Source organism: Copadichromis virginalis, linkage group LG20, assembly GCF_057382275.1.
Source record: "Copadichromis virginalis isolate Kocher_CV1m ecotype Utaka linkage group LG20, C_Virginalis_male_GT1.1, whole genome shotgun sequence".
NCBI lineage: Eukaryota > Metazoa > Chordata > Actinopteri > Cichliformes > Cichlidae > Copadichromis > Copadichromis virginalis.
The window spans coordinates 4805323-4823061 of NC_140637.1; the positions used below are offsets into that span (position 1 = coordinate 4805323).

General features: G+C 42.7%; 1 protein-coding gene across 2 annotated transcripts in view; it reads left to right on the forward strand.

The window, feature by feature from the left end:
* Window positions 1-9001: 9001 nt before the first annotated feature.
* The window catches only part of samd11 (sterile alpha motif domain containing 11), a 49838-nt gene continuing 41100 nt past the window's right edge, over window positions 9002-17739 (forward strand). For both annotated transcript variants that reach the window (XM_085443311.1, XM_085443312.1), the window contains exons 1-2: window positions 9002-9894; window positions 11026-11117. In XM_085443311.1, the coding sequence (XP_085299437.1) occupies window positions 9195-9894; window positions 11026-11117 (792 nt within the window). In that variant the 5' untranslated portion in view covers window positions 9002-9194. The remainder of the gene's footprint in view (window positions 9895-11025; window positions 11118-17739) is intronic.

The following is a 17739-nucleotide window of genomic DNA, read 5'->3' on the forward strand; positions in this document are numbered from 1 at the left end:
TTTATAATGGCCCAGATTTTTTTATAATTTGTTTTAGTCACCCTCTTTTGTTTAAAAAAACAAACAAACAAACTGATATACTCGCTCGATCGTAATCTCCATCTTGCTGATACTAGGGATTGTGTGTCCTTATGCAAGGGCTGTTTACCATTGTTACTCATTTTATTATATCACAGCTGTACAGTGTTAAAAATGTGTTGAAATATAGAGTAGAAATTTTAACACCAATGTGTTGTTGCTGTTTTGTGTTAATTTGGATAACCCAAAAGCCTTGTGTGCATTATTAATGAAATACCAAAGTGAGCTCCTGCTAACCTGTGCGCGGTGTACTCTGAGGATTATGATGGAAGAATCATCAACTCTGTTTCATTAGTTCTGTTCCAGAAATCTGATTCATCCACAATGAGACAGGTTTATTATAAGTGCACCTTTTCCCTCTCCTTTAGCCTTTAGCTTGCTCTTTAGCTGAGCAGCAGCAGCTCAAACCCTCCATTTGCATCTGCCCTGGAAGTGTCCCGGCACAGTGTTGGGCTGTAGGTCATCTGTGAAAGTGTCCTATGTCCGGTGTGTGATTCCAACACACATTTAATAGAGTTGGGTAGGTTAGGTTTGTACGCACTGTGTTGTTTCAGTAGGTGTATATCTGCCATGATCAGGACCCAAGAAGCGTGATGGATTGTTGGTGAACCGGAGACAAGGAATTGTAAGCAGGATCAACGCGGAATGGATTGCCGGAGCTCTAAATTGACAGGGAGACAGAGCGTGGGTGGGTTTCTGGGTCGGCAGGTGAGTTTCCAGAGAAGCGAATGGGTGTAGAGGGGAAATGCAGGCTGAGTGCAGGTAAGCAGCTCCTCTGGTTGCTGAGGTGGTGCCAAAAGGAAGCAGAATTGTTGGAGCTATCACCAGACTGCAGGTCAGTGGGCTCCCAAATAGACAGGGTTCGGACGAGGTTTCCAGGTAGGTTACTATGGAGAGCACTGAGATATAAGGTAAGTACACTAGTCTTTATTTGAAAACAGGTTTAACACAAAGGCGGTCTAAGTGTCACCATGTTGATGGGGACAGTGCTGAGGAACTGCCGACTGATGACTTCATTACAAACAGGTGCGGGAGGAATGGCTCACAGCAAGAGGTTCAACCCCAGGACAGAAACCACCAACAGCCACAGTAGAACAATGAATATAGGAAGGAGGAAAAAAGGCAGAAAAACAAAACCTTATAACAATATTGTAACATCTACAGACGGGTAGATTAATTAAAACAGTAGCCGTTGTGTCACACGACTCAAATGAAACTGCTTCTATGAAGACTCTGATTAAAATACAGTTTTTTTCTCCTTTTAAAATGGAGCTTGTTGAGAAGAATGTGTAGGTCTACGGAGCAGAGGTGATGAGCTGTGTGACAGTAGAATGAAGTACCAAAGAAATCTTAGTCTTCATATTCTCTATCCTAGCCCATGCCAAAACAGTCACAGCCTGTTATCTAATACAGGTCTGACATCCCTGGATACTGAAAGTCTTAATATTTCTCCATGTTTTGCTTAAAAGAGCCAAGACCAGCTGTGTGATCACAGTTATGCTAATACAGATTGTTTGGTTCTTCAAAGCTGCAGAAGAACCAAACTAAATTCACTAATCTGGAAATTTGTACTCCGACTAGTGTCACCAGCTAGTCGGATACTAGTAATGATGACCATCAAGTATGTGATGAGAGGAAGGATGAATTGTAAGATGCAACGTATTCACTGTAACAAGAGCTTCTGCTTGAATGTTAGTGGGAATTTACCGAGATGACAAACGCATAAAAAAAATAACTGTACAGAAAGCAACTGAGAAATGTACTCATTTTAGTTTAGTTATTAACTTGTGTTTCCATCCACTGCCTTGATTATATCAGTTATGTTATTATCATTTAATTATTCACATTTTGACTATCAAAGAAGCTGAGGACAAAAAAAGAATAAATACAAAAAGTATTTTTCAAATACGGATGAAGACTTTTTCTTTCTACTAAGGTGAAACTTCGCAGGTCGCAGAACATTTTAATGTTAGCTGTCATGTTAAAGCAATTATACAAAAGGCACAATTTGGGGGGGGAACAAAACTTGAACCCAGCAAATGAGCCAAAATACTAATTCCCTTGTTTTTCTTCAGAACAACTCATAAGATGTGGCAACAGCTTCTATTCAGGTAGCGTAAGCTCACTGAACCTGCTGTTTGCATCATATCACGGGCCTTGCTTTATAACATCTTTATTTAGCTCGCAACTGTTTAGGGGTGATGACGGGAATTCCCTTGTTTGACTCATATGTAAATGATCTCCTCCTGATTGAAGTGATGCATCTCTAAGACTAATGAGTCAGTGTACGCTAAAGGATCCTGATTATAATACCATATTCTCTATACTTAAAATGCTGGTGTTATTATCAGTGCACTACTCACAGCTGGTTCCTCTTGCAGGAAGGGGCAGAGCATCGTGGTTGGGTGATGGCCTATGAGTCAGACGTTTAGTCTTGTTTACGTTGAATAAACCTCCTTGTGGCTGTGACAACTGGTCCAACAGTTGCTTCTAATAATTGAAAAATCCGTGGTCCCCAATTTTTCACTACTTTGATCCATCTAAAACAAAAATGTATACAAAAATGGGGTGTAGCACTACATCACATGTTTAGGTTAAGCCTATCCAATTGGTTGATGGCACCAACTGGAAATCTGAACTAAGTGACTCCAATCCATGTGGTCTTTGTGCTCTTGCATGATGTTACAGGCTACAGTTAAATGACTATTAATACTAATTTAGTTGGGCAGCATAATAGTGTGGTGGTTAACACAGCAAGAAGGTCCTGAGTTTGATTCCAGTTGGGCCCTTTTTGTGTGGAGTTTGTCAGATATCTGCACTTTAGGTTGATTGGTGATTTTAAACCATGTATTAGGGTACACTGACTCATGCCAGCGTGAATGTTTTTTGTCACTGTGTTAGCCGTGCCATAGACTGGCAACCTGTCTAGGGTGTAGCCAACCTCTTGCACTGGGTCAACAGGGATGGGTTCCACCCCAAACCTGAATTGGATAAACAGGAGACGATGGATTGATATATGTATCAAGAGAACCCCCGTAAACTACAGAATGAAATAGCTAAGGCTTAACACCACAACTTTGGTCAGTTATCTGTCTGCAAAGGTATTAATTTCACCTTAGTGTTTTTAGCTGCTGACTAACAGCTTGTGTATTGTTGATGCTGTGGTTTCGACAAAAACTAGCAAAAGTAAAGTAGAAACATTTTTAAAATGATGTTCTGAAATTTCTTCAGTCCTTTCCACACGTACACGGGTGTTTTAGAAAACGTAGGTTTATCTATGTGTTTTGGCCTTTCGTACATACTTGCATGCCATTTTGGGTCACTGAAAACTGAGCTTTTGGAAACTTGACTTTAAGAAATTCCTTTTCTCTGTTTACATGTGAGCAAGGAAAACAAAGATTTTTTTATTGCAACATCAAAAGTAGGCATCTTTATCATCTTTTATGATGCAAGACTGTGATTCTTGTTATTGTTTGCACGAGGCTTGTGACTGGGACAACATTTCTGTAGAGTTAGGGTCATATTGCCACCTGGTACTTGAGTATGCTCTTGGCAGTGCTGGATGTTATTTTTTTTAGTGTTTGTGTATTGATATTGTTCAAAACACTGCTCATCTAGATGGGATAATTATTACTGTTATTATTATTATTTTTTTTAGGATTTTAGGAACCTATTAAAGTAAACAAATGGTTGTGCGTGGGTGGTGCATAGCTTTGCAGGAGTCTACACGATGTAGCTTTCCACTGTCACTCTGTAAAAAGTCGTGGGGTCAACAACTGGCCGTGAGGTCCTCTTGATTTTTCTGTTGATCCTGCAGTCAGCTGTGTATAAAACCAAAGTTGTATAACATAAGAGCCGAAGTGAAACCAAATGAAAGGTGTCCACTGGGGCACTTTTTGAGCTGCTTGTGTTATTTTTAAAATCTTTGGTCTGTACTTGGTAAATTGCACTATTTCTCTTTCCTGCTCAGGCACAATTTTTAACAAATCAGCATTTAACCTAGAAAACCATATCAGTCTGATTGGGCTTTGCTGTTGGCATAGACGCTATAAAAGATGGGCGTAGCTGCTGTTTTTGAAGTCCCGTTTTGAAACCTTGAGATGAGCTTTTCTGGTTGCCCAAAAAAAAAAAAATGGATGTGGTAGAGATGGGTGGGTCTCTGTGTAAAGTTACACGCTTATTAGCAACAGTTTGTCAATCGCAAGGCGTTAGCTAATGATTATATGGTTTCATGATCACAGATTATCCTTAATTTAGAGTTGTTTTTTTATTCGCTATGACTCAAAATGACTGACTGAGCTCAAACTCAACATGAAACTGTTGAGAGGTCAACGCAGGAAGCTGTTTTCCAGTAAACTTCTAATGGACAGGAAGTGTGTTTGAAACCACAGCTGTTGCTCTCTGGTGGTTTTCAGATGAAATGCAAGTTGAGCACACTTCAACATGGGCTTAATTTTTCCAGCTGGGAAGCTACCTGAGTGTTTTATACAGTCTGTGGCTGGTTTTCTTTTTTAGAGGACTGCACAAATGCGTGTCTGTAGGTTGCATGTCCATAATCCTTAACAGTACAGTTGCAATGCAATCGCACGCAAAGGCGTTATCATAAAACTAATGGGATAACATTGGAAGTTTGGGGTATAGGCACTAAAATATGCTCATTTTTAATCAAGGACATTTTTGAAATTGTGAACCTAAGTTCACCAGTTACAGTTAGCAAACAAGGCAGAACATTAGTGAACTTGTGGGTTAAATTCAGGCTAACTGGGTCATTTCCATGTCAAGCAAAACTTAAAATAGTTTAATCTTCCTGTAACTTCCTCTGACTTGTTTATCGTCTCCTATTTTGCCATAGTGGATTTGGACAGGGCGTACTTTGATGCTTTCAGAAGGAACTTTAAATAGTTAATTACTCTCGCCGTGTCTCCGGCGGTGTCTGGATGTGAATGCGGGGGGAGAGACGGAGACGCTTCTGTCTTCTTCCTCTCCTTGTTTTTTCCAGTAGGGGCAGGCCTATATATTTTGCAGCTCATGTCTGAAAGGCTGGCTCCAAGCGCTAGGGGTGGGCTCTCGCTCTCTGATGGTTTTCCAGTGAGTATTTGTCAGGTCAGACTGTGCACCGCCCGGCGGTCTCCGCTCCTCTCCCCGGGTTATTTATTACCACTCTCCCCCGCCGGCAGCGCTGCGGCTCCGGGCCGCTGCCAACAACGGCGCAGAGGCGGAGGCCGCTCTAGGGGGGTTCCCGCCGGACGACAGGGAGAGAGAATGGCTGTAAAACACACTTTGAAGACTGACAAAAGTTGTGCTTCATTAGCCCACACGGCCAAATAAGCCGACCCCAACAGTTTGTGTAAACATCCTTTATGGTTTACAGGGGAGGACTGATCTCTGCGTTTTTGAAGTTTTGTAGACAGCTGTAGACGCTTATCCTCTGCGTAATGTAGCGCTCATAGACAGAATTTCCAGAAAGCAACAGTGTAATTTAGCAATATGAATGTTTAATTTATCATTTAAAAATATTACAGTGATGAAATGTCAAAAGAAAATACACAAACAGTGCAGTGAAGCGGTGTCTGTATTAAGTTTAGTGACCAACCTGAAGAGAAAAATTCAGTAGTGTTAAAGTCTCTCTTGTTCCTTAGTGGGCTATTGGTTTGCTTTCTATGTATATTTTGGGGTTGTTAAATCAGTCGGTATCTCATTTCTAATCTAAGGGTTTGTACTGCAGGCTCACCAGTTTATTCACATGTGAACAAGTGTTTAGCATGAGACTGAGAAACTCTAAGCTGAGGTGATGCTAATATCTCCACCAGTGTTTTGCTGTGCGAGTGCAAGGCTTGACTAGAGTACGTCATAGCTGAAAGATGCACAAGTGTGCGTCTGTGTAGGCTGCTCAGAGACATCTCAGGAAACACAGAAAGTCACAGAGTGAAGAAGTAGTTGGCAACAAAAAGTTAATTATATCAAAAGAACTAATGTTTATATCATCTTTGTGGGAGGTACTTTTTTGTAGAATCTACAACACATTTTATTAAAGCTCCTACACAAGCAAAGCTGCCTGACTTTATGCCCTGTGGGTTATTTCTACTCTAAATTGGTTTCAAATGTAACAGAATTAACTTCTTTTTTTTTTTTCTTTTTAGCTCAAAAGCAACACAAGCAGAGGTAACGCTCTGTTAACTAAAATAAGATACCATTTTACTGTAATATAGCCATTATACATTGATGCTGGGATTTTCTGTTTCACTGTAAATTTATGAGGTGTATGAGCAGGTGTGGGTTTTTCTTTGGTATTTTCTTTTCTATTGTACACGAGACTCTTCCACACTGCAAACTGCAAAAAGGAAGTAAAAAGGTTAAAGGAGGTAGAAAGGTTGAGCAAGGTTTCCCCATCAAATCAAGAGGTTGTTTTTTTTTTTTTTTTTGCATTTTTTTTTATGTAAGACGCACAGGTTGCTGATGGAAAGTTTTACTCATTTAACACCAAACCAATTTTTTGAAGATGTGAAAGTTGAGGTGTTGTCACTAAACTTTGGGGAACCCCTTGAATGAGTCACATTCAAGGATGGGCAGTGGGTGTAAGTAATGGGTGTCCCCTTTATGACTAGTTTCATCAGGGCTCTCCCGACGGTGCAGCCTCTAGCACCAACGCACTTATCAACAAGGTTTCCATCGAGACATTTTGCTGCGGTGAGGCCCGCTTTGATAAAGTATCAGAGCTTCTAATCTGAAATGCAGTGTTCCACTTCCTAGAAACGACTTTTTAAACATATGCCATAAATGTCAGCAGTTCATAATTAATGTCAGTGCTGCTTTTCGGCGAGCTCACCATCACGTGGAAAGATATGTCGAAAAATGTTTGATTGGATTTTTTTTTTCTTTCTGTTTCAGGCGAGGCTTTTCAGAGAAGTGATCTCAGGTCACTTTTTTCTTCCTTAGCTGTGAATGTAACATCTGTTTTGGTCTCTTCCTAATCCACAAACCCACTAATTCCATTACTTTTCCCTTCAGACATCACAGCTTCTCATATCCAAAGGGAAAAATGTCAATCTACAGCCTGTCATCATCTTCAGTGAGGTAGCTGGCATCTGTTTTTATACATGTCTGCTGTGTGTTTGCCTGCTTGGTCGTGGCTGGAGGCTTTTATACCAGTTTTGGCCCGGGCTGTGGACTCCGGCCTTCCCGTGCAGCGCTTCCGCCTGCGGTGTGGCGTGCCTCTTTCCTGTGTGTGTCAGAGGCAGTTTGGCCTGATTTATAAGCTCTTGACACACAGCGCTTTAGACCCCACCTCTGCTGCTGGAATGGCTATTCCATGTGTTGGTGGTGGTGGATCCACCTGGGTGGTTCTTCACTGATGGGGGTCAGATGTGGTCTTGCTCATAAGCTCCAGGAGCTCAGGGGAGCCTACCCTGCAGACAGCGTGGAGAGAAAGTGCTTTCAAAACGTATGGTTCCAGGTTTTGGGTTATACTCCAGTTAAAGAAACAAAAGTCTGCAGCAGTGGTTACATATAAGACCAACCTTTTTAAATTTGCTATATGATGATTGAGTTTAGTTCAATTTTAACACTTTTACTCAAACAAACCGCCGTTACTTATGACTGTATTGAGGACAAAATAGTCTTAGACCACAAAAATATATTTTTGGTCCATAATTTGACCTTTATTGCATGTCACACCAGTGTCTGTCTTTGTATTTCCTGTCTACATCAAAACAGAAGCTATATAAAGGACAAAACACAAAAAAAATAAGTTTTCCATTAACTTAGTTATTAAGCACACGTCTAACAGCTCACTATTTTGCTGTTTTTGTAATACCTGAAAATGATATCAATCTTGTTTTGCTTTGTTTTTTTATTATAATAAATAGAAGCACAAGGTTAACACCTTCTGTACTTGGTTAACACCAAAAATAGAACATGTAGAGAGCTTAACAGGTGAAAATGTGTTCAGCGCTGAAAGTGGCGGCTCGCATAAAGACACTGCAGCAGGTGTGGCGGGAGAGGGCAGAACGGGGTCATAGTAGGTGAAGTATAACAAATAAGATGGTTGAATTTAGACACCAAAACTGAACACAGCAGTGGCCATGTGTGGATCTGGTGGTCTCTGACGTCCATCCAGCAGTCCATTTCTTTTGTATAGGCTAGGTTAATAGTAAAGGACTACTTTAGAGCTGTGAAATTATATGATGATGAAGTGATTACAAGTTGAAAATGTGAGTAAAACTGGCCTTTTTGTTGTTGTTGGCTAAAAACAATGGCCAAAGCAAAATTTGGAGCAGTTCCTCTAATAGTGAAGTTTAAAATGACACGAAAGGCATATTTTTGGGTTGAATTTTGCTTCAGTTATTAAATTGTATGAGTGCGATTTTGTGTCAGTGTTCCACTTAATAATTATATGATTGTGAGCTTTTGGGTAAACAGAAGGAAAGAGCTGAAAGAAGTTTAAGAGTTAGTTAAATAGGTGGAGACAGTTTACTTCCTCGTGGTGGTTCCTCCATTTTACGCACTGAAGTGCCGTCCCTCGCGGTACCCCCCTCCCTCTGTGTGGGTCTCGCCTAGCCTCCGCTGTTTAAATGGGCCAAGTTGAGAAGCGGCGGAGAGTGCAAATCTTGTTTGGTCTGGGTCTGTGAACTTCAGCGTGACTTCAGCGACATACACAGGGGTTAAAAACTAACAACTCTTACCAAACTTTAAACCGCACCAACGTTTGCGCAGACACTAAGGATTATTAAGTCTCATATTTTATTATTATTACTAATAATAATATTGGGGCGCGTTTCTGATCAGTGGCACATATAACTGTGGTTTAATTGAAATAAAACACGCACTCTTATCGGCTTCTTATTATTGGCTGTAACATTTGGGCTCGTTACATCTCCCCCAAGTTTCCACAACAGAATCGCTTTTTTTTTTTTTTTTTTTTTTAAGATTGCACTGGCGATTGGTTTACCTCTACTCGGTGGATATTAAAAAAGAAAAGAAAACTCCCACTTTTAAAATTCTCAAACGCTAAGAAGTGCGAGGTAAAACGTGGCCGCTACTGATTAGAGCAGGTAGGAGAGTGTGAGGGGCTCAGGGCTGCCCAGCATGTCAGGTATTAACAGAGCGAGTGTGATTAAATGTGGGAGGTAGGAGCTGTGAGGCTGGCGGAGAGCGCTGCTGCCGCTGCGAGCTGGAAACTACTGAATGGGAATCTATCCGGCAACTTCATCAGACCGCTGTCTCTCGGCGACACGGGACTGCGTAAAACCAAGCGGCGCGTCTCCAAGTCTGGGTCAGCCCAACTCGCAGACGAAGAGGACGCTCAAGTTGGATCGGGCGAGCAGCAGCTTTTCACTTGTTACCGGCGCTCGGCTCCCACTAACATGCCTGCCATCAAGAAGGAGAGGCTGGATGGAGACGACATGGCATTGACTGCGTTCAACCCCTCTGAATACTTGGCCCCTTTAAATGCCACCGCTATCCCCGTGGTGACCCCGCATCCGCCGCCCTACGACCACATTTTCGCCCATCATCGCGCGTACTTGGGGCTCCACGACTCGGCGCTGCATCACCAGCACCTCCACCATCACACGGACGACTTAATGGTAGAGAGGTTCTCCTCCATCCCCGACTTTCAGCCCTTCTTCGACAACGGGGAGCCTTGCATTGAGGTGGAGTGCGGGGAAAACAAGGCTTTGCTTTATATCAATAAACTGTGTCAAGGCAGTAAGGGACCCTCAATTAAATACAGGGGCGAGTGGCTCACCCCCAACGAGTTCCAGTTTGTCAGTGGACGTGAGACTGCCAAAGATTGGAAACGGAGTATCAGACACAAAGGTAAGAGCTGTATCTTCACTTTTCTGAAGGTTCACGGGCAAAGGAGGACACGACACTGTAAATTAGGAGCTTTATAGACGCCGCATAGTGTGGCTACTAACTTGAATCCTGTGGTTCGGTACTGAGTTTTGGAGTGAAAGGGTTACAGCAGTCGGTGCGTAAGGAGACAGATGAGAAAGGGCGCATATCCTCCACATACCCTCCGAGCCTTTGACACAGAGTTTGGGCTGCTCTCACACACACCGAGCCGGGGCTGCACTAGGAGTTGGCTGCACTGGACCGAGGTGAAAAGTTAGACGTAGTTTACTGAAATACGTGACAGTTCAGATATATTGTTTTCTTCCACATTATGAGATAAATCATTCCGCTAGGTGCAGCTGCACTTGTGCATGGGTGTTCACGTTTACGCATTGCATGTTAGATTTGAGGAGACTTTATGAGCCGATATTTTGCGTCAATTTAGCATCACAGTTCGTTTAATGCGACTTATTTGTATCCAGTGTTTCTCATTAAAGCTGTTGACTCATTTTGAATGTTTTTGTTTTCATTAAAAAAACCCAAGAAGAACAAAATAGCAACAAAACAAAAAAAAGCAAGAAACCGTTGCCAGTGATTTTTTTTTAGCTTGGCATTTACAGCAAAGTATTCTTATGCAGTAACTAGGCTTGGTGCGCGCCCTTTCGCCTCACACTCAGGCGCATGCAGGGCTACTCAGGCAAAACTGACACGCATTAAGAAGTGTGTGGGTGGGGGTGTGGGGGGGGTCGCCCACAGGTCAAAACTGATAGTCTTATAGTTTAATATAGCGATTCCTATAGACAGATGTCAGTAAGCTCCTGACTGGCTCGCAGCCCTGAACAGTGGCTACAGCTGGACACAGTGATAAAATTAAACAGAGAATAGGCAAATCTTTACAGGTACCGACTCTTTCAGGTCTGTGTTGTGTTAATTATCTGGTTATTATTATTTATTTTTGTTATTTAACATTATTTGTTTTTAAAATTCTGAGGTGAAGAGCTGAAGACAGATGCCATGTTAGTGGGGAGCTTCTCCCATGCTACAGGAGATAAGTTTAGTTGATGGAGGATATGATAGGTGTTCTCTGAAAGTGTCTCTCTTGTTTGTTTCCAGGAAAAAGTCTCAAGACTCTTATGTCCAAAGGAATCTTACAGGTGCATCCACCCATCTGCGATTGCCCTGGTTGTCGAATTTCATCCCCAGTGGTAAGAATATTTCTTTTTTATATATATATATATATGTATATATATGTATACTGGTGGCTGCTGTGGCTTTCTGTATGTTTTATGTTGGGTATGGGAACACTACTTGCTGAGGTATAGCTTATTTGTCTTAAAGGTAACTTCTTTTTTTTTAGTGTGTAGGGTTACTGTAGTGGTGAAGAATTATCTCATTGGTGGTGAAGGTTATAACTGGTCAAAGAGCACAGTCGTGGTATAAAAAACATTTGTGTCAAAGGTTTTGTCATTTTCTTTTGCAGATAGGCAATATAATTGTTTGTTTTTCTGCTCAGTTAAATCAAAGAGGACAGTTTGCTCTTTCTCGGCTGGCACATCAGTTTATTTCTGTATTTCTTAAATCGCAAAATCTTATTTAAGGGCTTTGGAGTCTGTACTCCTTTTTGTTTATTATATATTTTTTCCTCTTAGCCTATAGTTGAGTTTGGCGTGGGTCAGAGCTGGAAAAGACATACCAGCATTTATTGGTATTTTTGTTGTCAGCTTTTATTCTACCAGTGGGGGTAGTCTGTAAGAGTATATTGTGAAGCAGTCTTTGTAACCTTGATGGAAGAGACCCTACAGGCACACATGTCAGCTTTGATGGTAATTTTCCTCAGCATGAATATCAAATCCACTTTCAGCCTTTCACAGATGTGGCGTATCAAACAGCCTTTTATTCGGAGGCATTGAGCTGTCCAGGTCTAATGCCTGACGTTGGGTATCAGTGGTCAGGTTCTTCTGTCTCGCCGAGTCAGTTTCCTCACCTGGCTGTTGAACTTTTGTTTGCCTAGTGCCTCCCTCAGGGCTCGGCCAAGGGCACGGTGCCAAACCTTGAGGCCTTGCAGGTGTGTCACGATTATAGCATCACCGCTCTGTGTGTGTGTGTGTGTGTGTGTGTGTCAGCTTTGAGCAAGCACACTGCGGGCTCGCTGCCGCCAAATCTGTTCACACAGGTGCAGAGGGTTTTGAGCGTGAGTGTGTGTCTTTGCGTGTGTGTCTGTGTTTTCTTTCTTTCTTTTTTTTTCTTTTTTTTTTATCACCGCGGAGCGCATCTGTTGTCGCTCCCAAGCTCTAATCTTGAGGGAAGGGTGTAAGAGGCTTAGCGAGCTACTGAGCGTGGCTACTGCTGATTATTGTGTGCGAGGCACGCAAGGCAAAGGCGGGTTTGATAAGCCGGAGGTGTTTGAGTGATACAGGTAAACTGGTGACATTTTTTACAGCCAAGGATGAAGACCTGCACCCTGACACATTGAGTTCAGCCAAAACAAATTACCTGAGGGAGGTTGGGGGCAGGAAAAATACACGTCTTATTTTTTAACGAAGGATTTGAAAATGTGAGCGTTTGCTTGCGCTGAGGCTCATTACTGATATCATTGGCTCTTGGCTTGCTATGGCTTGTACAGTTCCACTTCAATTACAGCTGTGACGGAGAAAACTTTGTTATTGACGTAAGCAGAGATATGAGAGCCTTAAGGTTGTTGTTGTAGCCTTTTCTGCCTCTTTCCCCTTTCCTTGGGTTGGTGGTGAAGCCTAAAGTCAAACCCACCAAGTGAATACCTCTATGACACACGCACAGACACACACACACACACACATAGACACACAGGCTGAGTATGTTGGCAGTTCTATGTGGAGCAGTGAGGGTTAGGCGGAGGAGGGAAGGCAGCGGGACTTGTATGGCCTGTACTGGCGTCTCCCTTTCTCCCCACTGACTCCCCTCAGGGCATGGCAGCCAGCACTCCCTCACTGATGAGCTCTCGCTCTCTCGCACTTTTACACACACACACACACACGCGCGCGCGCACTATATGCCTGCCTACTGACACAAATTACCTCATGCCGACATTTGTTTTGAAAGTTTGACGGCTGAACTTTGAGTGATCTTGTTTCGCTATAGGCATGAGGCAAGCCATCATAAAAAAGTGCAGCAGCTGGTGGGAAGACGTCTCACCTGCCTGCACAGAAATCAGGGAAGGTAATTTGCTGCGTCTGCCTGGGCACGAGCTGTTTTAATAACACCACGACACAAATTGGTCCGCTACACTGGAAAGTTTATGGATTAAATATGTTCTTAATGTTGGTGTATGAAATTAATTCCTTTACGACTCGCTGTCGAGGTGTCTTACTTTTCCATTATGTAATAACGGCAAGTTGCTTAAAGGATTCCTCTTTATTAGCGTTTGCTTTTGTTACGGTTATTCATTGAGGTTTTCAGATGCTGTTTATTGAGTGTCTATATAATACTTTATCTTAGCTCTGTGTATTTGTCTTTTTGTCTTTGCGTATGTTTGTGTTGATTTGTATTTGTGTTTCTCTTTGCCTGATACCGGCTGACTTGTCAGCTTGCTGTGTGTGCACGTACGAGTGTGTTTGGGTTCGTGTGTGTGTGTGTCTCTTCCCGGGAGAGCTGGGCTTCCTCTGCTCTGTTATTTCAGCGGAACTGGCGGAGGCCGGGAGGAAATTACACTCCCCTCCTCCGGCTCGTAAAGACCTCCTCCAATCAAGGGCTTCTTTTGCAAAGTGGAATTAAACACGCAGCCACGCATATCTGTACAAGCACGTACACACACACTTTTTTCCGTATAACTTCTTTCTCATTATGTTCATAACACCCATTTTCAGTTGGGTAAGAATGGAGAAGATAATTAAATAAAGTGCTCCATGTTGAGTGAAATATAGGAGGACGATGTGTTTGTGTGATGGCTAGACCGTATCTACTGCGTGACGTGTTCTGTGTTTGTGCACACGCACGCACGCATGTTGCTGATGCTACGTTGCTATGGTAACAATGGAATAGGTCATCAGCTCAGAAGTGTGCAGAAACTGCAGTTGTGCCAAGTGCATAACTTTGGTGCGCGTCTCTCTCTGTGTCTCTGCGACCAATTAGATATGGAGCCTCCAATATGTGCATCAGTCTTACTGATAGAGACATTAAAACCGTAATGTGGGTATGACATACAGAAATGCAATCCTAGTCATATACACACACACTTAAAACCATTTTTGTGGCTCTTGTTGTCTTTCCATCTATGAATAATTCAGTTAAAATAAACTGTTTAATTTAGCAAATTACCCATTAGCTTCCGTTAGTGTCCTGTTCAGCAGAGATGCCAAAGACTGAGAGCTGAATGTGTCTGGCAGTTTGTGTGAACGAGCTCTGTGCTGCTCTGTGGTGGGTGCGGACACTGTTAAGATGCCCCTAAAATAAGTTGGAACAGCTGTCTGTCAACCAAATGTGGTTTGTGACAGTGAAGACAATGGTGATATTTCTTGAAAAACCCTCCTCCTCGATATCTGTGTGTGTGTGGAGTAAAGTGTTTGTGCTTGCGTTCTGACGTGCGATTTCCTCTGATAATTGTAGGCCTGATCTGCCACAGCAGACCTTTGTAGACACTATTGTGTTGCTATCATACGTCTTTCAGTACACTGAAAAGAACTCATACCTGTATTCAACCAAAGAAAGAACATTCACCAGTTTGTGATGGTCTAATGAGTTTCTGGTTATTAATATTGACTTTAATAATGAATTTGGTTGTTAGCTGTATACTTAATGTAAACGCATAGAATGTGTATGTATTTTTTAATGTTACAGATGTAACAATTCAATTTTATTTATATTTTCCCCTCTTCTTCCCCCCCATATTTGTCGGGGGAAGGAAAGCCACGGTCGTTACCTGTCTGTAAAGCTCCCCTGTGGTGACCTCAGTCGGCGTACAAACACATAGAAAGAGTTGGAGAGAGAGAGGGCGATGGAAAGGCAGAGAGAGAGAGAGAGAATAAGTGAGGAAGGAGGAAAGAAAGGCGGGTGGGGGGGCGTGAGAGGCACGCTTGCACGCCTGGCTGCACCGGCACTGACCTCCCAGCGCCGAGCCTGCAGCCTCCCCTCCACCTCGCCGCCTCTCGCCCTCTGTGCACCTCAGCCCCTCCTCCACTATTCCCCCAACCCATCCACCCCCTCCCCTTTTGCCTTGTGCCGCTCCACTGGGCTGCAACTGCCCGCTTGGCTCAGCGCGTGGGGGCCGAGTGTGCAGGAGAGCATGTGTGCATGTGTGTAAATATATCTCTGTGTGTGTGTGTCGGGAAGGCGTGGGTCTTGGTCGCATGCCGGTCTGTCCTACAGTGCTTTCTCACTTTTTTTTTTTTCCTCTTTCTCTCACATGGCCTTGAACAACCAAGTGTTGCCTAAAGACTGCACATAAACCACAGACGCACACTCGCACACACTGCCATCCACAATCAGATCTATTTTTCAAAGTGCATTTGAACTCATAAGGAGTTGGTGCTTTTGTGCATGATCTCATTGGAGATTGATAGTTCTTTTTGCTATTATCACACGTTTTCAGTACGATATGTGTGAAGGAGTGAACACCACGAGGAGCCACTCAAACAATATTTATTTATTTATTATTAACCAAAATATTGACCTTTAAAGAAACCCCATGCTAATACCTCTGTCAGCACAAACATGTTCTTACCAAAATTATTCCAAAAGCTTGGAAGATGATGTAACAACAAAATCTTTAGTGAACCATCTCTAACACTATACCAGAATATGTTGGAAAACTCAAATCCCATATTTACTCGTGCTCTCCATACTTGCTTTTAGATCATTGCTCTTGTTCTGTCTGCAAGCCCGATGCTGCTGTGTTATGTATATAAGTATGTTTGTTATTTGGTATTATTTGATGTTATTTTGGTGCGATGGAAATCGGGTCTAAAACCATCTACAAATTTCAAATGGAACCTGTGATACTCATTTGCATCAGTTGCAACTTTTCCTTGATTCTGTGCCTCAGTTAATCCACGCTCTGAAACCAAACAGCTTTAGCTTCCTTGCGCCTTCCCTTGAAGCTAGCCTTCTTTTGGTTGGCTACTCTTCGTAAACGTCTGAACAGGAGCCGCGTAGGTCTTCACTACTCACGACAAAAAGCTGTGCGCACGAGGTGAAAAGCATCGTTAATGTCCCCACTCTCTGACATCATACAGAGACAAAATTAGAAAGGGGGGAAAAAAATATCTGAAACAGAGCTTGTTGCTACCAGTGATCACTGATGCGTATACTGACATCATTATTTGAAACTTTGTTAGCATCCACAATTGTAGCCGTGTATGGACGGAAAAAATAAAACGAGCACTTTAGACTCTAACCTGAACAGACTGGATAGGAGCTTCATCTACAAATAAAATTTTGAAGTATTGATAGGATTTGCTTTAAAGAATAGGGTAATGGTTAGGCCGACAAACATGCTAAATGTTAGTATAGTTCTCAGGAACATGTAGCTAAGTCTTATCTTTTAACAGAAGAGCAGTAACAAGTTACTGTAACTGTTACTAGTAAAATATATGTATATAAAATAAAAGTGATGAAACTGTGTCGCTTTTGTGCACTTGTGTTGAAGCATAACTATGTTTTACTCCACTTGTGTAAAGCTGTGAGTTTCAGCTGTCATTTAAAAAAAAAAATTGTCTGTTAAGTTTCTTAATGTGAAGCTCACACTAGTCATACAATTATAACCCCACGAGGCAAATAGAGATTTTGTCATTGTCCCTGCACAGTATACTGTGCCTTTGTCTGATTTCTTTCAGTTTTGTTTCTAAACTTGCTGAAAGGTCACGAAGTACGAAATGTTTTTTTCTTCTACAAACGTATGGGGTGTGTCGAAGAACGAAAAAACACCGAAATAACGTGGGGACGACAGTTAAATATCTTTCATGGAACGAACGTAACGAAAAGTAACAGAGCCTGGCAATGAATGTTTTCCGTGAATTCACCAAAGCAAAAGCAACTCCACCAACTCCGTTTTTTGATGACTTGTGACTCCATTAAGAGATTTTACAGATCAGTAGAAATTCTTACAGACTTTATCCTGACTAGCAAAGAAATCACATAAACTTTATTATTAGGTTAGTGGGGGAAATCAGATTAACTGAACCATGTAAACACTTTAATCAAACCATTACCTTAATCTGATTATTCACAGTAGTTAGGTTATGCTGGTCGTGTTTGCACACTGAGCGACCTCAGGTTGACCAAAGCTGACAGATTTGTAGTTAATCACCTTTTTCGAAGGTGCACCTGTGAAAATGTCATAACGGCCGTACCGTCCACTGGAATCGGAGGCGAGGAGATGAGACTAAACAAAGTAGATTTTGCATTTTGTGACGAATTGTTTTTCAGTCTCGCGTAAACACACAACAGACAAATTGTTTGTTTTGGCCTTGTTTCAGAGCTCTTATGCTAGCGCGGTAATGACCGCTTCGCGCCCCCCCCCCCGCCAAACCCACCATGCTCATGCTCATCCCCGCCCACTCCCCTCGCTGTCGTCTCCTCATTCCCCCCTCCCCCTTTCCCCTAGTGCTCGCGCCAAGTCGGCCCGCCATCCCGCCTCCACACACACACACACACACACACACACACACACGCTGCGAGGTAACGGCAGACAGGCGCGTGACTCATTAGGCATTCGTCCCCCAGGGAGATCGCTGGGGGGGCGCGTGCGAGGGAGAGAGAGCGCCGCAGCTGCAGGAATGTCACGGGCGGCTTCTGCTCTGTGTGTGTGTGTGTGTGTGTGTGTGTGTGCTTGCTAATGCTGGTTGGAGCCAGCGG